The sequence below is a fragment of the Herpailurus yagouaroundi genome, unplaced genomic scaffold, assembly GCF_014898765.1.
Source record: "Herpailurus yagouaroundi ecotype Mexico unplaced genomic scaffold, PumYag 196, whole genome shotgun sequence".
Taxonomy (NCBI): Eukaryota; Metazoa; Chordata; class Mammalia; order Carnivora; family Felidae; genus Herpailurus; species Herpailurus yagouaroundi.
The window spans coordinates 15,949,303-15,968,763 of NW_024412427.1; the positions used below are offsets into that span (position 1 = coordinate 15,949,303).

At 48.1% G+C, this 19,461-nt stretch overlaps 1 protein-coding gene across 2 annotated transcripts; it reads right to left on the reverse strand.

Moving 5' to 3' along the window:
• Nucleotides 1–1,007: 1,007 nt before the first annotated feature.
• SNRPB (small nuclear ribonucleoprotein polypeptides B and B1) lies at nucleotides 1,008–11,880 on the reverse strand. 2 transcript variants are annotated; one of them, XM_040447494.1, is made up of 7 exons: nucleotides 11,748–11,880; nucleotides 8,791–8,942; nucleotides 5,591–5,702; nucleotides 3,155–3,307; nucleotides 2,467–2,605; nucleotides 2,023–2,148; nucleotides 1,008–1,157 (listed from the first exon to the last, which is right to left on the reverse strand). In XM_040447494.1, exons 1-7 carry the CDS (start codon nucleotides 11,748–11,750, stop codon nucleotides 1,120–1,122), a joined length of 723 nt encoding a protein of 240 aa, XP_040303428.1. In that variant the 5' UTR covers nucleotides 11,751–11,880; the 3' UTR covers nucleotides 1,008–1,119. The 2 variants fall into 2 exon arrangements, with proteins under 2 accessions (XP_040303428.1, XP_040303429.1); XM_040447495.1 differs by having other exon boundaries at nucleotides 1,008–1,289.
• Between the last annotated feature and the right edge of the window lie 7,581 nt (nucleotides 11,881–19,461).

Below are 19,461 nucleotides of genomic sequence, written 5' to 3' on the forward strand. Positions count from 1 at the left end.
TCAAGTCTTCCAAGTGGACTTTTCATTCTATATCCTTACCTAATTGCTGTGGCTGTAACCTCCAGGACAATGTTGAACAGCAGGGTTAAAAGCGGGCACGCTTACTGCTTCCTTCCACTAAAGGGAGAGTTTTCACTCCTATTCTGTTGGGTGTAGGTTTTTCAAATAAACCCGTCTATGTTTACAAAGTTCCTTTCTATTCCTAATTTGTGGAGTGTCTATCACGCGTGTCAGAATTTTGTCAAATGTTTTTTCCCCATCTATTGATGTAACGATTAGGTACTTTTTTCTTCTATTAATGTGGGGTATTCCATGGTTTGTGGAATACGTTCCTGGAGAAATTCCCTCACGTTCCTAGAGAAATTCTTAACACCCCAGTAGTGCATCACCTTTTTTCTTCAAGGGCTCCTTTGCATCTAGAATCGTCTTCCCCCAGACAGTAACCTAAGAGTAGCATCCACTTCCTATTTCTGTAACCTCAAAGCTTGATGTACTAAGCACTACAGTACTGCTCAGTGACCATCAACTGAACATGGACCCTAGGGGGAAGAAATCACGGAGCCCCACGACTTAGGCTATATGCACGTGTGACAGTGGGAGAGTTATACCAAATCTGTTCCTCTTCCAGTGGGATTGTTTTTCATTTTTACTACTTGCCTCCTAACTTATCATATAAAAATGAATATAATCTCAAGTAATGCACAAGAGGCTATCAAGGAGTGCCTTCCAAAAAGGATCTGCCAACTCACAACTGTCGCCAAGGGTATATGTGTTTACTTCAACAAACTAATTTTGCCAGTCTGATACGTGGAAATTGTCTCACAGTTCAATGTTGCTAATTCTCTCAGTAGGAGAGAGGTTTGTGCTTCTCTGCAAATGCGCTGTAAAATATCTCATAAGGGAAGCAGCAGAGATTAGGGCTAGCTTTCCCAAGGCAACCTTTCCTGACTCTATTAACTACCCAACAAAGGCTTTCTAAAATTGAACAGACACACCAGACACGTTTATAATATTCTTAAGAGTTTATTATAAACTAGTTTCACAGGCCACAAGGAAGTAAAAGGACTATGTACAGCCTTACGGGAAACAGGCAGGGAGCTGAGGAGGGCCAAGATGAGTCTAGGGCCTTGGTGGGCGCATTCCCGGGGGAGGGGGGCCTGAAAGGGAAACCAGACAATCCCGTGAGACTCCGAGAACAACGGCATAACAAACAAACAGGTCTGTGGTAATCGGGCCCACGCCTCTGTGGAGCTACTTCCGTAACTCTGTGGCCAAGGGTCAAAGAAGGCCTGAAGTAAGAGTAAGAAGTTTAGTCAGTGCCTGATCTGCAACTCAAATCCCCAGCCCCACCCCAGCCTCCCACATCCTGCAGTTACCCGGTGATCAGAGGGACATATACGACATATATGCTAACTAGGGACTTCTCTGGGACAGACTGGGTTCCTAGGCTTATAAAACCCATCAACAAAAAACCTGAACTAGAGACATAGGGGTCAACCAGTGTGGCTGTGGGTTATCTTCGAGACCACCATGGCTTGCTGCAAAGAACACCAATCTAGGAGCCAGGACACTAAGCTCTCGGGGCCCATTTCCTTATCTATAAAGTGAGAGGACGAGTCTGTCAGCATTCCTCAAATTGGAGTTTGAGAGATATACATAATAAGTAGTACGGCAACCTCTTCATTACCAGACATCGTCAAGCCAAAGGACACAGGACAATCCCATGACCTTTGTGGGGGACTCTCAGAATGCATGATCGCACAGTGCCCTGAGAACACCACCGTGGACACTGAGAAGTACCCGGGTGTAGGACTGCCCTAACTGCTCTAAGAGGGAGGGAAGGCCAATTTCAGAACTACTTTTCCCCTCTTCCCTTTCTGGACAAAGTTGCCCTCTAAGAGTGCATATCCTTAGGCTTAAGGCCTGAAAGCCCAGAGGGTATGGTCAAAATTCAACCTTCCTTCCATTCCCCATCCCAACATGCTCTCTAAGGAAGTCCAAATCACTGCTATTGGCACTTACCTCGCATCCCCGGGGGAGGGGGCCGCATCCCCGGAGGGGGCATGCCCATCGGAGTTCCCCGTCCAGGGGGGATCCCCATCGGGGGACCCATGGGAGGCCTCATGCCAGGTGGTGGGCCCATCATGCCTACGAGAGAAAAGCCCCAAGAACACAGCTCAAGTGTCTGTCTTGAAAAGGTAGCAGGGAACGTAACAAAGCTGTCCACCAAGTTCTGAGGACGGACCATTATACCCTCCCAGTCTCTGGGCCTTGAGCCAAAGAGGTGGGGCTCCCCATGGCTCCTGTCCAGCTAGTTCCGTGGTCAGTCAGTCAAGGCTGGATCTCAGAGTAATCCTGCTTAATTACACAAACTCATCACCAGTTTCAGTCAACGTTATGTCTCATCACGAATCCAGCGCAGGCACCTTCCATCAATTAGCAGGGGTCTCCTTACAGGCTTCTCACCTGGAGGGGGTGCCCCTCGGCCCATAGGTGGGGGAGGACCCCCACGGCCGGGTGGATACTGGGTTGGGGCCCCTGCAATACTGGCTGTGGCGGCGGCGGCGGCAGCAGCCACAGTGCCTCTTCCTTGCGGGGTCATCACCTAAGAGGACACGGGATCGGGGTCAGGCAGAACAGCAGAGGGCGATGCAGCATCCCACTCTCCTGCCCCCAACGTGGTTAAGACGGAGCCGGCACCCAATCGATCCCCCACGCTGCAACTCCCGGCATCGGCATCAGGCTATCTGAAACCACCTGCCAGAGAAGATCAAGCCTGAATGCTCAATTCCCACCTTCTAGACCGGAGTTGAGGAGGCCCACTCCAAATCAGGGAAGGCAACTGCATTTTCAAGTGTGACGGATAACCGGTTGTCAGAGAGCATTCCCTCACATGCTGTTGTGGAAACATTTTGCCCCGATGTGGTTGGCCAAAATACCTTTCATGCATCTCTTTACTTCAGTAGCATCAACGTTAATTTACAATGTTCGGTTTCCCTTCTCACGGGAGTCTGGGACTACATACGAAGGACAATGACATACTGACGGCCTGAGTGTCACAGGTTGGTCCTTCTGGACTCTTCCCGAACTGTGGGGCCCCTCTCCATCCTTCATTTTAACCACGAGAAGTTGGTGCCCTTCCCCAACCCCTTACCTGTTGCGACGGCCCACCAACCCCTCGGACTGGCCCGGCAAGTCCTGCAGGAGCCTGCGGCATCGGAACACCAGCTGGGATTCCTCTGCCGGCAGCCCTGCCAATCCCTGGGCCCCCGGCAGCTCCAGCAAGTGGCACTCGGGCAATGCCAGTCTAAAAAATAAAGAAATATGCTAAAATGCTTAGGGCCTAGAGAATCCGTGCACTTTGGAACACCACTGCCAAGAGAGGCCCTCAGATTCACAGGACATCAAACCAAACAGCTTAAAAATACTACCTAGCCACCCATGTGTTAATGACATTCCTCTTCCATCCAAGATCATGTGCCTAGCTGTCACCCCTGCGCAGGCTAGAAAAACTTAAGAGTAAGTCTAGAGAAAACACACCACAACTCAACCTACGTGCATTCCTATGAAAATTAAACCAACAAAGGTCCAGGGCTCCATTCAGAAGGGTATATACCACAGGAGCTCCTGGGTGGCTCAGGTGGTTGAGCGCATGACTCTTGATTTTGGCTCAGAGGTCATGATCCCGGGTCATGGGATCGAGCCCTGTGTTGGGCTCCATGGGGAGTGTGGAGCCTGCTTGAGATTCTCCCTCTCCCCTGCCTGCTGGCACACCCTAAAATATAATAAAATTAAAATTACAAATATTAAAAAAAAAAAGGGGGGGGCATAGTAGTCAAGAGCACTTGACCTGGCATCAAAGAGAAATGAAGTCCAGTCCCAGCTCTGATTCTCACCTAGCAGGTGACAGTGGGCAAGTAATCCCACAGTTCTGGGGCTGTTTCCTCACCTGTAAATGATGGGGTTATAACAAAACCAGTTGCAGTCATGAAAATTTAGAGTGAGTAGCAACTTCTACTGGAAACAGACACCAGGAGTTACGAATACAGACGTATGCTTCAACCAAAAAATGTGATAAACCCCTTGCAGGCATTTGTAATTGGAAAGGCTCCCTATTCCCTTTGGATTCAATGTAGGAGTCCAAAAAAGACAGAAATGACTAGGGGGCACCTGGGTGGCTCAGTTGGTTAAGCATTGACTCTGGATTTCTGCTCAGGTCATGATCTCAAAGTTGGGGAGTTCGACCCCTGGGGGATCCGCTCTCTCCCTCCCAATATAAATTAAATACACATTAAAAAAGAGAGAGGGAGGGGCGCCTGGGTGGCGCAGTCGGTTAAGCGTCCGACTTCAGCCAGGTCATGATCTTGCGGTCCGTGAGTTCGAGCCCTGCGTCAGGCTCTGGGCTGATGGCTCAGAGCCTGGAGCCTGTTTCCGATTCTCTGTCTCCCTCTCTCTCTGACCCTCCCCCGTTCATGCTCTGTCTCTCCCTGTCCCAAAAATAAATAAACATTGAAAAAAAATTTAAAAAAAAAAAAAAAAAGAGAGAGGGAGATGACTAGGATAACTACTCTGTCCTCACTTAAGGGAATATTTTTAAGTCATCAACATGCCTTTTAAAAAGCATACAGCAGGGGAGCCTGGGTGGCTCAGTCGGTTAAGAGTCCGACTCGAGTTCAGCTTAGGTCATGAACTCACAGTTCAAGCTCTGTGCTGAGTGTGGAGCCTGCCTGGGATTCTCTCTCTCCCTCTCTCTGTGTCCGTCCCCCATTCTCTCTCTCAAAATAAACAAACTTAAAAGAAAAAGAAAAAAATACAGCAATCAGAAGAATGCTTACAATGTTAAGGGAAAAAGCAGAACACAGTATTACACACATATTATGTGTTAAAAAAAAACATGTACATGGACAAAAATAAGAAAAATTACTTCTTTGATGACAATGTCTTAAAACGAAAACAAGAAAACTTGGTTAGATGCTCTAAAGTCTAGTCTATTTCTAAGTGCAGGCTGGTGTTTACAGAACCAAGATTGCCTGGGATCAAATGCCAGCCTCACCACTTCATGGCTGAGACACCTTGGGCAAGTTACTAACCTCCAGTTTGTTTTATCTTAAGTGGGAATGATTTATCTCAAAAAAACGGCTTACAAGAAGTGGCTAAAATACTGAAGTGCTTCGCACGGCAGATGTTTCATAAATGTTAACTAGTTTTCTCCAGCTGTACAAAATATATACATTCTGCTGTTTGGAGTTAGGACTTTTTACTGTCCAGCTAGACTGCCATCACATTAAGAACTGACCAGATGGCCTTAAGTGCCTTTTCTCCTGACTCACTCTGTACATCAACTGAGGAAGAAGAGAGGGCTTTAAAGTTGGAAACCCTCAGATTCTAGTTCCCCATCGCTACTTCCTACTTAGAGGGTAACCTCTTGGAGATTCTATTGTCTATAAAAGGAGGACAAAAATCTGAGGATGCCTGTGAATTATGCAATGAAATGCAGAGAAGCTAAGGCAGAGCCTGGCTCACAGCAGGGGCTCCCTTCTCCAAGGCTTCCTGGCCTTGCACTGGCGAGCTCTGCTCTGCGCTGACTTACGTCTTTGGGAGGAGGTCCCTCTACAGTCATGGAGACTAGGTTCTCCCCGCGAAGCAGCACCAGACCGAGGACTCGCTTCTCTTCTCTTTCTGCTTGCTTTGAGTTCTTTGGCCTGGGGATGGGTTTAGGGAAAGAAACAAAAAGAGTAAGCATCAGAAAGGGGGTAAAGCTCCCGTTCACCTGCCTAGGGGCCTCCAAGATTTTTACACTGTATCTCTCGACAAATGGTGCAAAAACTTGCTCTAAAGCAACTCCTCTGCACAGTCCTCACAGGCTGACTCATAACCCCTTAGGTGGCTGTCTCCCACGCCAAGAGGACACACTGGCCAAGAGATAGGACAAGAGTTAAGAGAGCCCAGCCTTGGCTCAAATGTTACTCTGTAACCACGGTGAAGGTCTTTCCTCAGTCCACCCTTCTTTGCCATTACCCTATTCCCTCCCTTCAGCTTAAGGCCTCGTCTGTGTGAAGAGGCAGCCTGAACAACTCCAGTCGACCGAATCCCAGTCAGCCTTCTTGCGTGCAAGCCTCCTTCCGCCATCAAGTCAACCCCGCAGAACTATTAACTCCATCCCTCAGGTCACCTCAGAAGTAGAAGAAAGGAAAAATAACTTCATAGAAGTTACACCTCTATCCTCAAAGCACAAAAACAGAAAGTTCCAACGCAACAACCAGAAAAGGATGAACAAAATATACCGCTGACCCTTGAACAACCTGGGTCTAAACCGTGCGGGGCCACTTAGATGCGGATTTTTTTCTGATACGGTGCTATAAATGTATTTTCTCTTCCTTATGATTTTTAAAAACGTTTCTTTTACTTTACTGTAGGAATACAGTATATACACAACAGAACACACTAATTACATGCTAATCAAACGTTTATCTTGTTGGTAAGGCTTCCTGGCCAACAGTAGACTAGTAGTTCAGTTTGGGAGAAGTCAAGAGTTACACGTGGATTTTCAATGGTGTGGAGTCTGCACCCCAACCCCTGGGTTGTTCAAGGGTCAGCTGTAAATGTAAACTGGGAAATAAAATAACCGTAACAAGACAGGGGAAGGGAAGAAAAAGCCAAAACCAATACCCTAAGAATAAAGGAAAGACAAAATGCCTGGATTTTTAAAAGCTTAAAGGTTTCTGGGGCGCCGGGGTGGCTCAGTCGGTTAAGCGCCCGACTCTTGGTTTTAGCTCAAGTCATGACGTCACGGTTTATGAGGTCAAGCCGCACACAGGGCTCCGTGCTGACAATGCAGAGCCTGCGTGGGATTCTCTCTCTCCCCCTCTCTCTGGCCCTCCCCCCGTCACTCTGTCTTTCTGTCAATAAATAAACTGAAAAAAATTTTTTTAATTAAAAAAAAAAAGTAAAGGTTTCCTTTTAATGATATTTTTTATATTAAATTAAGAGTTTTCTGGGGGTAGATAGTTCTTCCTTTTCTTTTGGGCCTATCTTTATTTTCTCTTTCTTTCTTTTTTTTTTTTTTATACTAAAAACACGTATTGTTCTTTCATAAAAAAAAAAAAAGAGGGGCGCCTGGGTGGCGCAGTCGATTGAGCGTCCGACTTCAGCCAGGTCACGATCTCGCGGTCCGTGAGTTCGAGCCCCGCGTCGGGCTCTGGGCTGACGGCTCGGAGCCTGGAGCCTGTTTCCGATTCTGTGTCTCCCTCTCTCTCTGCCCCTCCCCCGTTCATGCTCTGTCTCTCTCTGTCCCAAAAATAAAATAAAAAACGTTGAAAAAAAAAAAATTAAAAAAAAAAAAAGAAACCTTTCTGGGTATTTAAATTTTTCCTCATATACTTTTATGTATTTTTAAAATGTATCTTCTAATAGACATTTTTTAATTATCAGAATAATTTCATTAAAAAAAAATAAAAGATGGAGCGCCTGGGTGGCTCAGTCGGTTGAGTGTCCAACTTCAGCTCAGGTCATGGTCTCGCGGTCTGTGAGTTCGAGCCCCGCGTCGGGCTCTGTGCTGACAGCTCGAAGCCTGGAGCCTGCTTCGGATTCTGTGTCTCCCTCCCTCTCTGCCCCTCCCCCGCTCATGCTCTGTCTCGCTCTCTCTCAAAAATAAACATTCAAAAAAAAAAATTTAGGGGCGCCTGGGTGGCTCAGTCAGTTAAGCGTCCGACTTCGGCTCAGGTCATGATCTCACGATTTGTGAGTTCGAGCCCCGTGTCGGGCTCTGTGCTGACAGCTCAGAGCCTGGAGCCTGCTTCGGATTCTGTGTCTCCTTCTCTCTCTGCCCCTCCCCCACTTGTGCTCTGTCTCTATCAAAAATAAGTAAATGTAAAAAAAAAAAATTTTTTTTTTTTTTTAATTTAAAAAAATAAATAAATAAAAGACAGAAGAGACCATTTGGAATAGTTCTACACTGATCTGCTGGCCCCTCTCTACTGTGTCCCTGGCACTTGGCCATCCTTATTACACTGTATCCTGTACTTCTTGACCTCTTGCCACAAAAAGAAAACAACAGCCCCAAGGGGAATCAAACGGAAATCACAGCCACCGACAACCTAATATGGACCACCGCATGGGGCAGAAGAGAGCTGACTGATCATGGAAGTCACACAACCTCTTTGGGCCTCAAGATGCCTCGAATGTAATATGCACGACAAGCTAGCCCACGTCTTTTAAGAGGCCAGAAGCTCCAGATCTGTGAGTCGTGAGACAAGGGAGCTATCCAATTGCATATGGAATTGTAGAAAAGTAGAAAAGATCTGATTGTGTCTATAAACGCCAACAAAAATCACTGGCCCCAAACCCACACGGGAAGCTGAGCACTTACCCTGAAGAGGGTCAGAGGCTTCTTAAAGCAGTTTCAGACCAGGCTGCATTGGGAGAGCCCTTTAGGCTACAGCTTTACAAATAGGCAATGAGGCCAGAAAATCAAGCTCTCCCCCCTCACACACCTGTGGGGAGAACATGAGAGCCCTTTACCCCAGTACCCAGGGGCACACACAGTCAGAGAAACAAAAAGCCTAGCAGCCCTCCTTACAACGTGTACTCCGCTAGAACTAGAGAGCGAGGCTTGCTGGGCTAAGGAAGATTTCTTGGAGTCCAACGTCCCCATTTAAATCTGCCCTCTAACGCAGGAGAGCAGACCAAGGAACCAGCTACGGCTACATCGACCACCTGTCGCTTGGCCCACCCACCCGCTCCACTTCCCTCGCAACTCACATCCCACCCCCCGTGCGGCCCACTTCTCACTTGATCTTCCTGAACTCATCACAGTCACAGAGGATCAAGTTCATGTGCTTGTCAAAAGCCTTGAAGGTGCCAATGAAGATGCGGCCGTCTTGCAGGATGCACCTCATCCTGTAGTCGATGTGCTGCAGCATCTTGCTGCTCTTGCCCACAGTCTGCAAGGAGAAAGCAACGGGATGAGAGGCCAGCTCTCTTGGACCTGTATATCCCCGGCGCTTCCTAAAACCTTCAGCTGTGACTTTCTTTTCCACCAGGCTATCTTGCTCCGTCGAGTCTTAGCTCTGTCTTCCAGCCACAGCCCTCCCCTGGGAATTCCCCCGCATCACCCTGTGCTCAGCCCTAACTTCTGCCCACTTCCCGGTTACTCCCTTCCCTTAGAATAATCTTTTTTCAAAAAAAAAAAAAAAAAAATCTTTATTTTCATTCAATTTTTTTGAATGTTTATGATTTATTCTTTTTGAGAGACAGACAGAGAGAGAGAGACAGAATCGGAAGGAGGCTCCAGGCTCTGAGCTGTCAGCACAGAGCCCGATGCGGGGTTCCAACCCACGGATCACGAGATCATGACCTGAGCTGAAGTCGGACATCTAACTGACTGAACCACCCAGACGCCCCTAAAATCATCTCTTTTTTTAGGAACAGGCATATTACAATTGCCTATGTCTATGCTGTGTCAGTATCAGGGGTGAGGGTGAAAAGTACCTCCAAATGAATCCAGCACTCCCCTCCACCAAATTAGCCATCTGCCGCTGTGCAGATTATAGGTGTGTGACTCCAGTGCCGTGGAACACCCACAGCCCGTTTAAAAGACAGAGTAAAGGGACATCTGGGTGGCTCTGTCAGTTAAGCATCTGACTTCGGCTCAAGTCATGTTCTGCAGTCTGTGACTTCAAGCCCCGCATTGGGCTCTGTGCTGACGGCTCAGAGCCTGGGGCCTGATTCAGATTCTGGGTCTCCCTCTCTCTCTGCCCCTTGCCTGCTCATACTCGGGGTGTCTCGGTCTCAAAAATAAACATTAAAAAAAAATTTTTTTTAAATAAACAAATAAATAAATTAAAGACCAAGTAAAAGAGGTGCTGGAATGATCGGCACTCAAATCCAATCAATGAGAAATCCGTCATCAGAAAGGAGATGATGGGCTTGGAGGCAAGAGGCATGGAATCTCTAAAGCAAAAACACGGGCGTGCCTCCAAGACTACCTTTAAGAGGGAGACCTTCTGGTGGTCAGGGCGCTAATCAGTTCGAACACATAATGGTCTTTAAGAATAAAGAACTTGCTTTCACTTCTTTATTAATCCAACAACCTTTTTTACTTTGTAGCCCGGATTCCAATGTAGCTTTGCTAAGAGACAAAATAGATCTTGCAGTGCAAGTTGTCAGATGTCTTTGGCAGTTCTCTCTCTCTCTCTCTCTAGAAATAAACAACCTGGCATTTCGTTTGCAGATCAGTCTCCTGTCAGCCTGATTGGTGTGGGCCAGTCCTAACTCATCCAAGTGCCTTCTTTGTGGCAGGCACCGTGCTTGCTGTTCATCTCTGTGAGCTTGGACCAGAACAGGGTTTTGAGCCCACAAATGTATGGATCAGAACCTTGACTGACACCCTGGAGACCCTGGTTATGTGGTTTACTCTCCCTCAAACGACTATTTTAACCGGCTTGTAACTGCACAGCTTCTAGCCACACAGATCTGAACCTCTATGGTCTACCTTGTAATAGCTTAACGCTTCCTTGGTGCTCACTGTGTACCAGGCACTGTGACAAGCACTACACATCTCATTTAATTCGAGAAATCAGAACTGTTATTCCTGTTTTACAGACAACAGCCACTGAAGCCAGGAGAGGATAAGTAGCTTGTCCTGTCTCACAGCCAGGAAGCTGGGTTGGAACCTAGACAGACTGAATCCAGTGCCCACTCTTCCAACCAATCCCACAAACAATTCCCTGCTTTCAGTTCCCCCCAAGTGTTAACAGCTACAGAACACAGTGATCTTTCCGAACACAACTAAGTTTGTGTCATTTTGCTGGCTAAATCCTTGACTGGTATACCTCATCATCCACAGGATTGTATGTAACAGCACGTGAAATTCCTCCCGACTTCTTCCTCTCTTCCTCCTTCAGAAACTTTCAATAGTGCTACCCTTCCTGCTTTGCTCTGGTAGTCCTTCCAAACTAGAATATTCCCTTCCATTTTCGCTGGGAAGACGCTTCTAACAACGTCTAAGGGCTCTGCTCAGGAATCCTCTAGTCCAGACGGCCTTCTTACCCCGCCCCTCCCTCGCCGTTACTTTTACGTAATGCCTAACTACCTATCTATCACTCTGGATTAGATTATCTGTGTCCCCACCGAGAAAGTGAACTGGGTGAAGGAAGGAAGCATTTCATTATGTAGCTCCAGGGCCTGACAAGTCAGGCATACTTAAAACACAGACACGCTGAACAAACGAGCTGAATTCTTCCCCCGAAACATTGCCGTTCACCCTCCCAGTCCCTCCTATCTACCGGACCCAAGCACTCTCTCTAGATTCGGCCACAAGTCTTCCCCACCTCTTTCCGCAACTCCTTCTCAGACCCCATTTCACACGTCTGAGTCTCTCACCGGGTCTTCCCCAGTCCTCCCGCGGCTCTAATGCCTGCTCCGAAACCCCAGACATGCATTTATTCTGCAAAAGTTTACTTCGTGCCCGCGGGAACCCAAGCACTGTGGCTAGAGCGGCGTGGAGGGCCGGAGTGCTATCCTCGCCACCACCGAGCGACTCAGGCCTCCGTTCCTCAGTTCCAGCCTTCCCCTCCCCCACCCTACCGAATGGCCAAGGTCCGGGTCTCCCCTGCCCGGACCGGGCAGCCGCGGCCCGGGCCTTCACCGCCATGAACCCCCAACCCGTGACCTCCTCCCGATCAGTCGCGGCCCCCACTCCACAACAGACTCGTTAGTTCCCGCGCCTCCCGCCTGCGCCTCCTCACCATGGTGGCGGTTCTGATGGCTCCGATTCCCGCCGGATTCCCCTCGGCAGAGGCCTAGACGCCCGCCAGTAGTCCGCTTCCCGCCGCCGCTACCGGAAGAGCGGCCTCGTATAAAATGGGGTCGGGCGGAAGCTACTTCCGGTCCCTGCGCGGGCTCACGAGTTCCGGCCAAAAGGCGGAGCTGTGAGCAAGGAGCCCTCCGGGGCTTGGGGCGGGGCTTGGGGCGGGGCTTGGGGCGGGGCTAACGTCAAGCTGAACTTCGCGGAGATGTCTGGTCACCTTCCTAGTTTCAGTCCGTTCCTGAGATGCTCCTCCACACTTTCCTTTCTGTCCTCCACCCCGTGTCCCGGCCCATTCTGTCTTGGTCCTCATCTCCCACCACTCTCCCTCGGCTCTCCTGAAGCCACCGCCCTTGCTTTTCTGTTAACTTGCTTGACGCGCTCCTACCTTAGCATGCTTGCGTTTGCTGTCGCCTCTGTCTGGAATGCTAGTCTTCCAGGTATGTGCACAACTTCACTTCCTTGAAGACTTAAGCTCAAATAACATTTTCCCACTGAGGACTTCCCTAGCCATCCTGTTGAAAACTGCAGCCTTCCCACCCATCCCTGCTTTACCTTTCTCCTTAACAATGATCCCTAATATACTATATATTTGTTATTTTTCCTCCCCATTAGAATGGAAATTCTGAGGGTACAGATTTTCCTTTGTGTATTTTTTGTTACTGCAATGCCTAGCACACTGCTTAGCACAAAACAAGGGCTCAAAACATATTTGAATGAATGAATGAATGAATGAGTCAATCAACCAATCCCATCCAGTCCTATGACCTTTGAATATTACGTAAATGCTCAGGAATCTCAAATTTATTCCTCTGACCCTGGGTTCTTCATTTAACTCTTGGCCTTTTACATCCACCGCCTGCTTGATCTGGATGTCTAATAGGTATCCTAAATTTAACACAGTGAAAATTGGATTCTTGATTGTTGTATTCCCTTTTCTTCCCAAACCCACTTCTTACCAGTGTTCCCGATCTCAGGAGTTTCTCGAGTTAAAAAACAAAAAGCAAAATGACAAACTTGGGAGCATCCTTGATTCCTCTATTTCTCTCCCACCTCATAATCAATCAGTCAGCAAATCCTGGGGACCTCACTTACAAAATGCCTTGAATCTGACTGTTGTCATCTGTTCCACTGCTAACATGCCAGTCCTAGCCACCATCGGCCTGTCAATTTCCACAAACGAGGACAAGGGGGTCATGAATTCACTTGGCCTTTGGTAAAGTGTTCTTAAGGTTCAGTCTAGAACAGGGACTGACAACCTTTTCCAGCTAGTATTTTATGGTTTGTGGGCCACGTGGTCCCTGCTGCAATTACTCAACTCAACCATTATAGGATGAAAGCAGCTACCGACAACATAACAAATATATGGCTGTGTTACAATAAAACTTTACAGACACACATACTTTTCTTCTTTTGATTCTTTCAACCATTTAAAGTGGAAAAATCACTCTTAGTTCACACGCTTTACAAAAACAGGTGGCAGGCCAGATTTGGCCTTCAGGCCTGTAGTTTCCCATCACAGGGTCCAAACCATTATATTTCTGTGTCTGGGTTCAGGGCCATAGCCCCAGCTAGTAGTAACAATAACTTTGACTTGCATTGTTTCTTTGGCTTATCGCCGGGCTCACTGCAGATACAAAGTACATGCTTTTACTTTCATACAAAAGCTATACACATGTGGGGCGCCGGGGTGGCTCAATCGGTTAAGCGTCCAACTATGGCTCAGGTCATGATCTCTCAGTTTGTGAGTTCAAGCCCTGCACCGGGCTCTGTGCTGACAGCTCAGAGCCTGAAGCCCGCTTTGGATTCTGTGTCTCCCTTTCTCGCTGCTTCTCCCCTGCTCATGCTCAGTCTCTCTCTCCTTCAAAAATAAACATTCAAAAAATCTTTTAATATTTATTTGTTTTTTAATTTCCATCCGAGTTAGTTAGTATATAGTGCAACAATGATTTCAGAAGTAGATTCCTTAATGCCCCCTTACTCATTTAGCCCATCTCCCCCCACAACCCCTCCAGCAACCCTCTGTTTGTTCTCCATATTTAAGAGTCTCTTATGTTTTGTCCCCCTCCCTGTTTTCATATTATTTTTGCTTCCCTTCCCTTACGTTCATCTGTTCTGTGTCTTAAAGTCCTCATATGAGTGAAGTCATATGATATTTGTCTTTATCTGACTAATTTCGCTTAGCATAATACCCTCCAGTTCCATCCACGTAGTTGCAAATGGCAAGATTTCATTCTTTTTGATTGCTGAGTAATACTCCATTGTATATATATATACCACATCCTCTTTATCCATTCATCCATTGATGGACATTTGGGCTCTTTCCATACTTTGGCTATTGTTGATAGTGCTGCTATAAACATGGGGGTGCATGTGCCCCTTTGAAACAGCACACCTGTATCCCTTGGATAAATACCTAGTAGTGCAATTGCTGGGTCTAGGGTATTTCTATTTTTAATTTTTTGAGGAACCTCCATACTGTTTTCCAGAGTGGCTGCACCAGTTTGCATTCCCACCAGCAGTGCAAAAGAGATACTCTTTCTCTGCATGCTCGCCAACATCTGTTGTTGCCTGAGTTGTTAATGTCAGCCATTCTGACAGGTGTGAGGTGGTATCTCATTGTGGTTTGATTTGTATTTCCCTGATGATGAGTGACGTTGAGCATCTTTTCATGTGTCGGGAGAAGTGTCTATTCGTGTCTTTTGCCCATTTCTTCCCTGGATTGTTTGGTTTTTGGGTGTTGAGTTTGATGAGTTCTTTATAGATTTTGGATACTAACCCTTTATCTGACATGTCATTTGCAAATATCTTCTCCCATTCTGTCGGTTGCCTTATAGTTTTGCTGATTGTTTCCTTCGCTCTGCAGAAGCTTTTTATTTTGATGAAGTCCCAATAGTTCGTTTTGGCTTTTGTCTCCCTTGCCTCCAGAGATGTGTTGAGTAAGAAGTTGCTGCGGCCAAGGTCAAACAGGTCTTTGCCTGCTTTCTCCTCTAGGATTTTGATGGCTTCCTGTCTTACGTTTAGGTCTTTCATCCATTTTGAGTTTATTTTTGTGTATGGTGTAAGAAAATGGTCCAGGCTCATTTTTCTGCATGTTGCTGTCCAGTTTTCCCAGCACCACTTGCTGAAGAGAGTGTCTTTATTCCATCGGATATTCTTTCCTGCTTTGTCAAAGAGTAGTTGGCCATACATTGTGGGTCCATTTCTGAGTGTTTGGCTATTCTCCAAAACAATTTCTAGATTGAAATTAGTGACGAGCATACAGGGCTAGACAAAAATAATCTTTACATAAGGAGAACTTGGATTTTTATCCCTTATACATATCATACATATTAGAAGAAAATAAAAAAAGCATAGCATGGTATTATAGCACATTTCCATTAGGAAAAAGATTATGCTGTGAATCTCAGTGCTGAAAAACAAGGGCAGGTGTATGACTAGGCTGTCTGTCTTTGACCAGTGAGTAGAGGGATGATGGTGGGGTCACTAGCAGGACTGGCTCTGAGGAATGGAGGGCTGAGTGGACACCGCATTGGAGCCAGGCTTAGGGGTCTTTAGACATATGAACTGACATGGGGAATAGCTAAGCAACCCAAAGCAAGGACTCATGGCTGGAGAACAGGTTGGGTGTGGTTAAAGGACCTGACCCTGGAATCTGGAAGGCCGCAGAAGGAATGTGGTTAAAGGATCCCCAGAACTGGAGGACATAAACAGACCATTAAGGAACAGCAGTGCTTCCAGAGGGTAGAGAAGGATTCAGCAGGGACCTGAAGAGAGACCAGAAAGAAGGAAGGAAGGGAACGTTCCCGAGAAAGGAGCTGTCACAGAAACCAGAGGGAGATCTGGTTAGGAGATCTCCAGTTAGGAGACCAGTTAGGAGAGGAGGCAACCTGTCCCCCAGAGACCTGGGAGGGCCCTCCCTTCAGCTGGCATGTCTCCAGAACCTAGGTGGTCCTCCCCATGCAAAGGCTCAGATTTCCCTACAAATCTATTGGATTGATTTGGGACTCCTTTATTCTCAAGGGTTGAATTCATGCAGGAAATCCAGGTTGTGGACTTGAATTCCTTTCCAGATTGCTCAGAGACTAAGGCACACAGCCTGAGCTTGTCAAAGATTTCAGTAGAACAAAAGGACAAGAGGACCTGGGAAAGAATCGGTGTATGAAAATTAAACGAGACCGTTCTTGGATTACTTAAATAAAGCCTTCCATGTTTTTATTCCATCTGACCACAAACAGTGGAAAACCCAGGTCTCTAGCTGTGAGTGCCATCTTCCCTCTCATCAAGACTTCTGAAAGCCCCTTAGAGGTGAGTGACATAGTGGTCTGCGGTGGCCAGTCTTTGTCCTCATGAGTCTGTCCAGAAGGGACATCAGGATAAAGTTCCACCCGGGAGCCCTCCCTGAGTGTGTCCGCTGGTGCGAGATGGGGCCTCACATCCTGCTTAAGCCTCTCGAAGCTTTCCTCCTTGTCCACGGAAGGCTTCTCCCACATGAGCTATTTTCTGGTGGATACGGAGGCTTTCCCTGAGCCCTTGCTCACCCTCCCACACACACACAGCTTCTCTTCGGCATACCCTGGGGTCTCTTGAGGGGTGATGTATGGCCAAAGCCTTGTCCACACTCCTCGCACACTCAGGATGTCTCGGAGTGGATTCCCCGGAGAGACCATGAAACGGGGGTTGAGTGGTTTACTGGGGGAATGAAGGCAGGACTGGGCAGAGGAAGCAGCAGCCCTGCGACATGTTTGCAACCAAATCACTCAGTCCGATGGGGGCCTCTGGGTCTGAGATGACCCTCTGGGGTCATCCCTACTGGATCAAGTGTTGGAGTTCTGTCTCCCCGTATCAATCGGTCACTGGCCAGGAGCCCCCGCCGTGGGGAGGGTGAAGTTCCCTGTGGCTGCAAGCAAGTCCTAGTGAGGAACTCCTCTGTGCAGCCGCCAGGGGCGGTAATCTGACCCCTGAATGGGTCATCTGGACGGAGCTCCCCAGGATCTCCACGTACGGATTACCCTTCCGGTGTGTGAAGAAGGTTGACTGAGCACGAGAGTCTTACACCCCCTGCAAGCACACGGCTCCTCCCCGAAGGTGCCACCTGGTGCCCGCCTGCCTGCTCTTTTCCTAAGGTCTCTGAACACAGGCCGCCTCTCCCAAGTCGGCCGCTGGATGTTCAGTGAATCCGGATTTATCGCTGAAGCCCCGCCCGCGGTCCCTGCACGCACAGCACTTCCCACCTACGTGCATCCTTTGTGTTCGGTGAGGGTTGACTTAGGGCTGCCGAGTTGCCCACACTCTGCACAGATAAGCCTCCTCTCCTGAATGTGTCCTTGAAGGCTGTTGAGGACCAACATGCCTCTGAAGCTTTACTCACACTCCGTGCACAGATAGGGATGCCTCCCCATCTGTCTCTCTGGTGCAGGATGAGGTTTGACTGATTAATAGAGTCCTGCCCAGGACCCCCCCCCCCACCCAACACAGAAGGCTTCTCGCCTCGGTGTATCCTCTGGCGTCTGATAAGATTCAACGTGGGGCACCTGGGCGGCTCAGTCGGTTAAGCATCTGACTTCGGCTCAGGTCATGATCTCGCGGTTCGTGGGTTTGAGCCCTGTGTCAGGCTCTGTGCTGACAGCTCAGAGCCTGGAGCCTGCTTCAGATTCTGTGTCTCCTTCTCTCTCTGTTCCTCCCCTGCTCCCTCTCTCTCTCAAAAATAAATAAAAATTTTTAAAAAATTTTTTTCACATTTGACTTATGGCTAAAGCCTCGCCCACACTCCAGGCATGCGTAGTGTTTCTCCCGGGAGCAGGAGCGTGTCCTCTGATGTCTGAGGAAGGAGGACTTCTCGCTGAAGGCTCTCACCCACACTCGCGGCAAACATAAGGCTTCTCCACAGAGTGAGTCCACTGATGTCCAATGAGGACTGACTTATTTCTAAAGCTCCGCCCACACTCCCGGCACACATAAAGCTTCTCCACTGAGCATGTCCGATGGTGTCTGATGAGGGCTCACTTCACTTTAAAGCCTCACCCGCACTCCCTGCAAACATCGGGTTTCTCCTGGAAGTGGGCCGTCTGCTCTGTAATGAGGTCTGATTTGGGGCTACGGTCTAGTTCACATTCCGTACAGCTGGCTGCTCCAGATCTTGTGGCTTTTATCACTCCTTTGTCTGTTTGCACACGGGCTAGGGCTGAGGGGGGGCCCTCTCTCGACCCGCCACGTTGCCTTCTCTAGTTCTTGCGGACCGTCCTCGGGGCGGGCTGGGGAATGCGCCCAAAGTCTCCGTCTCCTCTGTCCTTGCACACCAGGGAGGCCACCTTGCCTCCCATGACCTTCTGTGTCTCCAGTGCAGCAGCTCTGAGCAGGATACTGCTGCTCTTGATGCCCTGGGCCAGGACCCCCTGGATGGGAGTGATGCCCTACACAGAAGCCCAGAAAGATCTGAGGCACATGTTGGCTGAGAAGTTGCTGGCAGGAGACGGCTAGAAGGCAGGAGGCATGGGGGTAGATTTCTGCCTTTGGTTCTGCTGAAGAGAGAGAGTTTTTCAGTTAGAGAAGCCCTCAGTGGGGCCGCTGGGCTGCTTTGCCTTATAGGACAGCGCGTCTTATGGCCACATCTATAATTAGTAATAAACATACAGCACAATTTGTTCCTCACCAGTAATTCCTTCACAGTCCATTTCCGCACATTCCATTTTCTACTGCAATCCACAAAGTCGGGCAAAATCATCTTCTACACGTGAGCGTAGGAACCTTGCGAGTAGCCACTGTGTGCTATAAACAGCTTCAATTACCCTTAGCCTTTCCTTTCTACTAAATAAGCGATCGGCACTCACAGTGATACGTACTGTCCACAGTTCAGTTCTGATGGGATGTAACAGTCTCTGTGACCTATGTGGACACCTTCATGAGTTTTCTTATTATAAAACAAGACTGATACACATAAAAAGCCATGGGGTCTGGGGCGCCTGGGTGGCCCAGTTGGTTAAGCAGCCAACTTCGGCTCAGGTCGTGATCTTGCAGTTCACGAGTTCGAGCCCCACGAAACCCGGCTCTCTGTTTCTGGAGAGTCTACAAACTAAGAATGGCTTTGAAATTGTTAAATAGTTGGGGACAAGTCAAAAGAATAAGAATATTTCATGACACATAAACCTGATACGAAATTCAGAATTCAGGGTCCGCAAATAAAGTCTTATTGGAACACAGCCTTGCTCATTCATTTACATGCTGTCTGCATTTAGCACTGCAAGGGAAGACCTGGGAACAGCCACAGACAGACCATACAGTCACTATGTGGCCCTTTTACAGAAAAAGCCGGCCAACTCCTGATCCAGGGGAATGTCCTAATTGAAAGTGTTTATCAATCTAGGTTTAAATAACCAATGTAAGTTTCTAAATAAGTGAAAACGCAAAAAATAGGACTTATGAAACCCCAAAGCCATACAAACTGACACGTAATTGTCCCTTCCACTGCAGAAGGCACCTCTCTCTTCTCTCCCCCTCGCTGACTGTGTCTCCAGTCTCACTGGCCTCCTGGCAGGCTCCTCATGGCCACAGGCACATCCCTTCCTAAAGGTCTTAGCACCGAGTCCCTGCCCCTGAAATGCTCTTCCCCCACATCCCCAGAGTTCTAACTCCCTCACCACGTTATATTGTGGGTC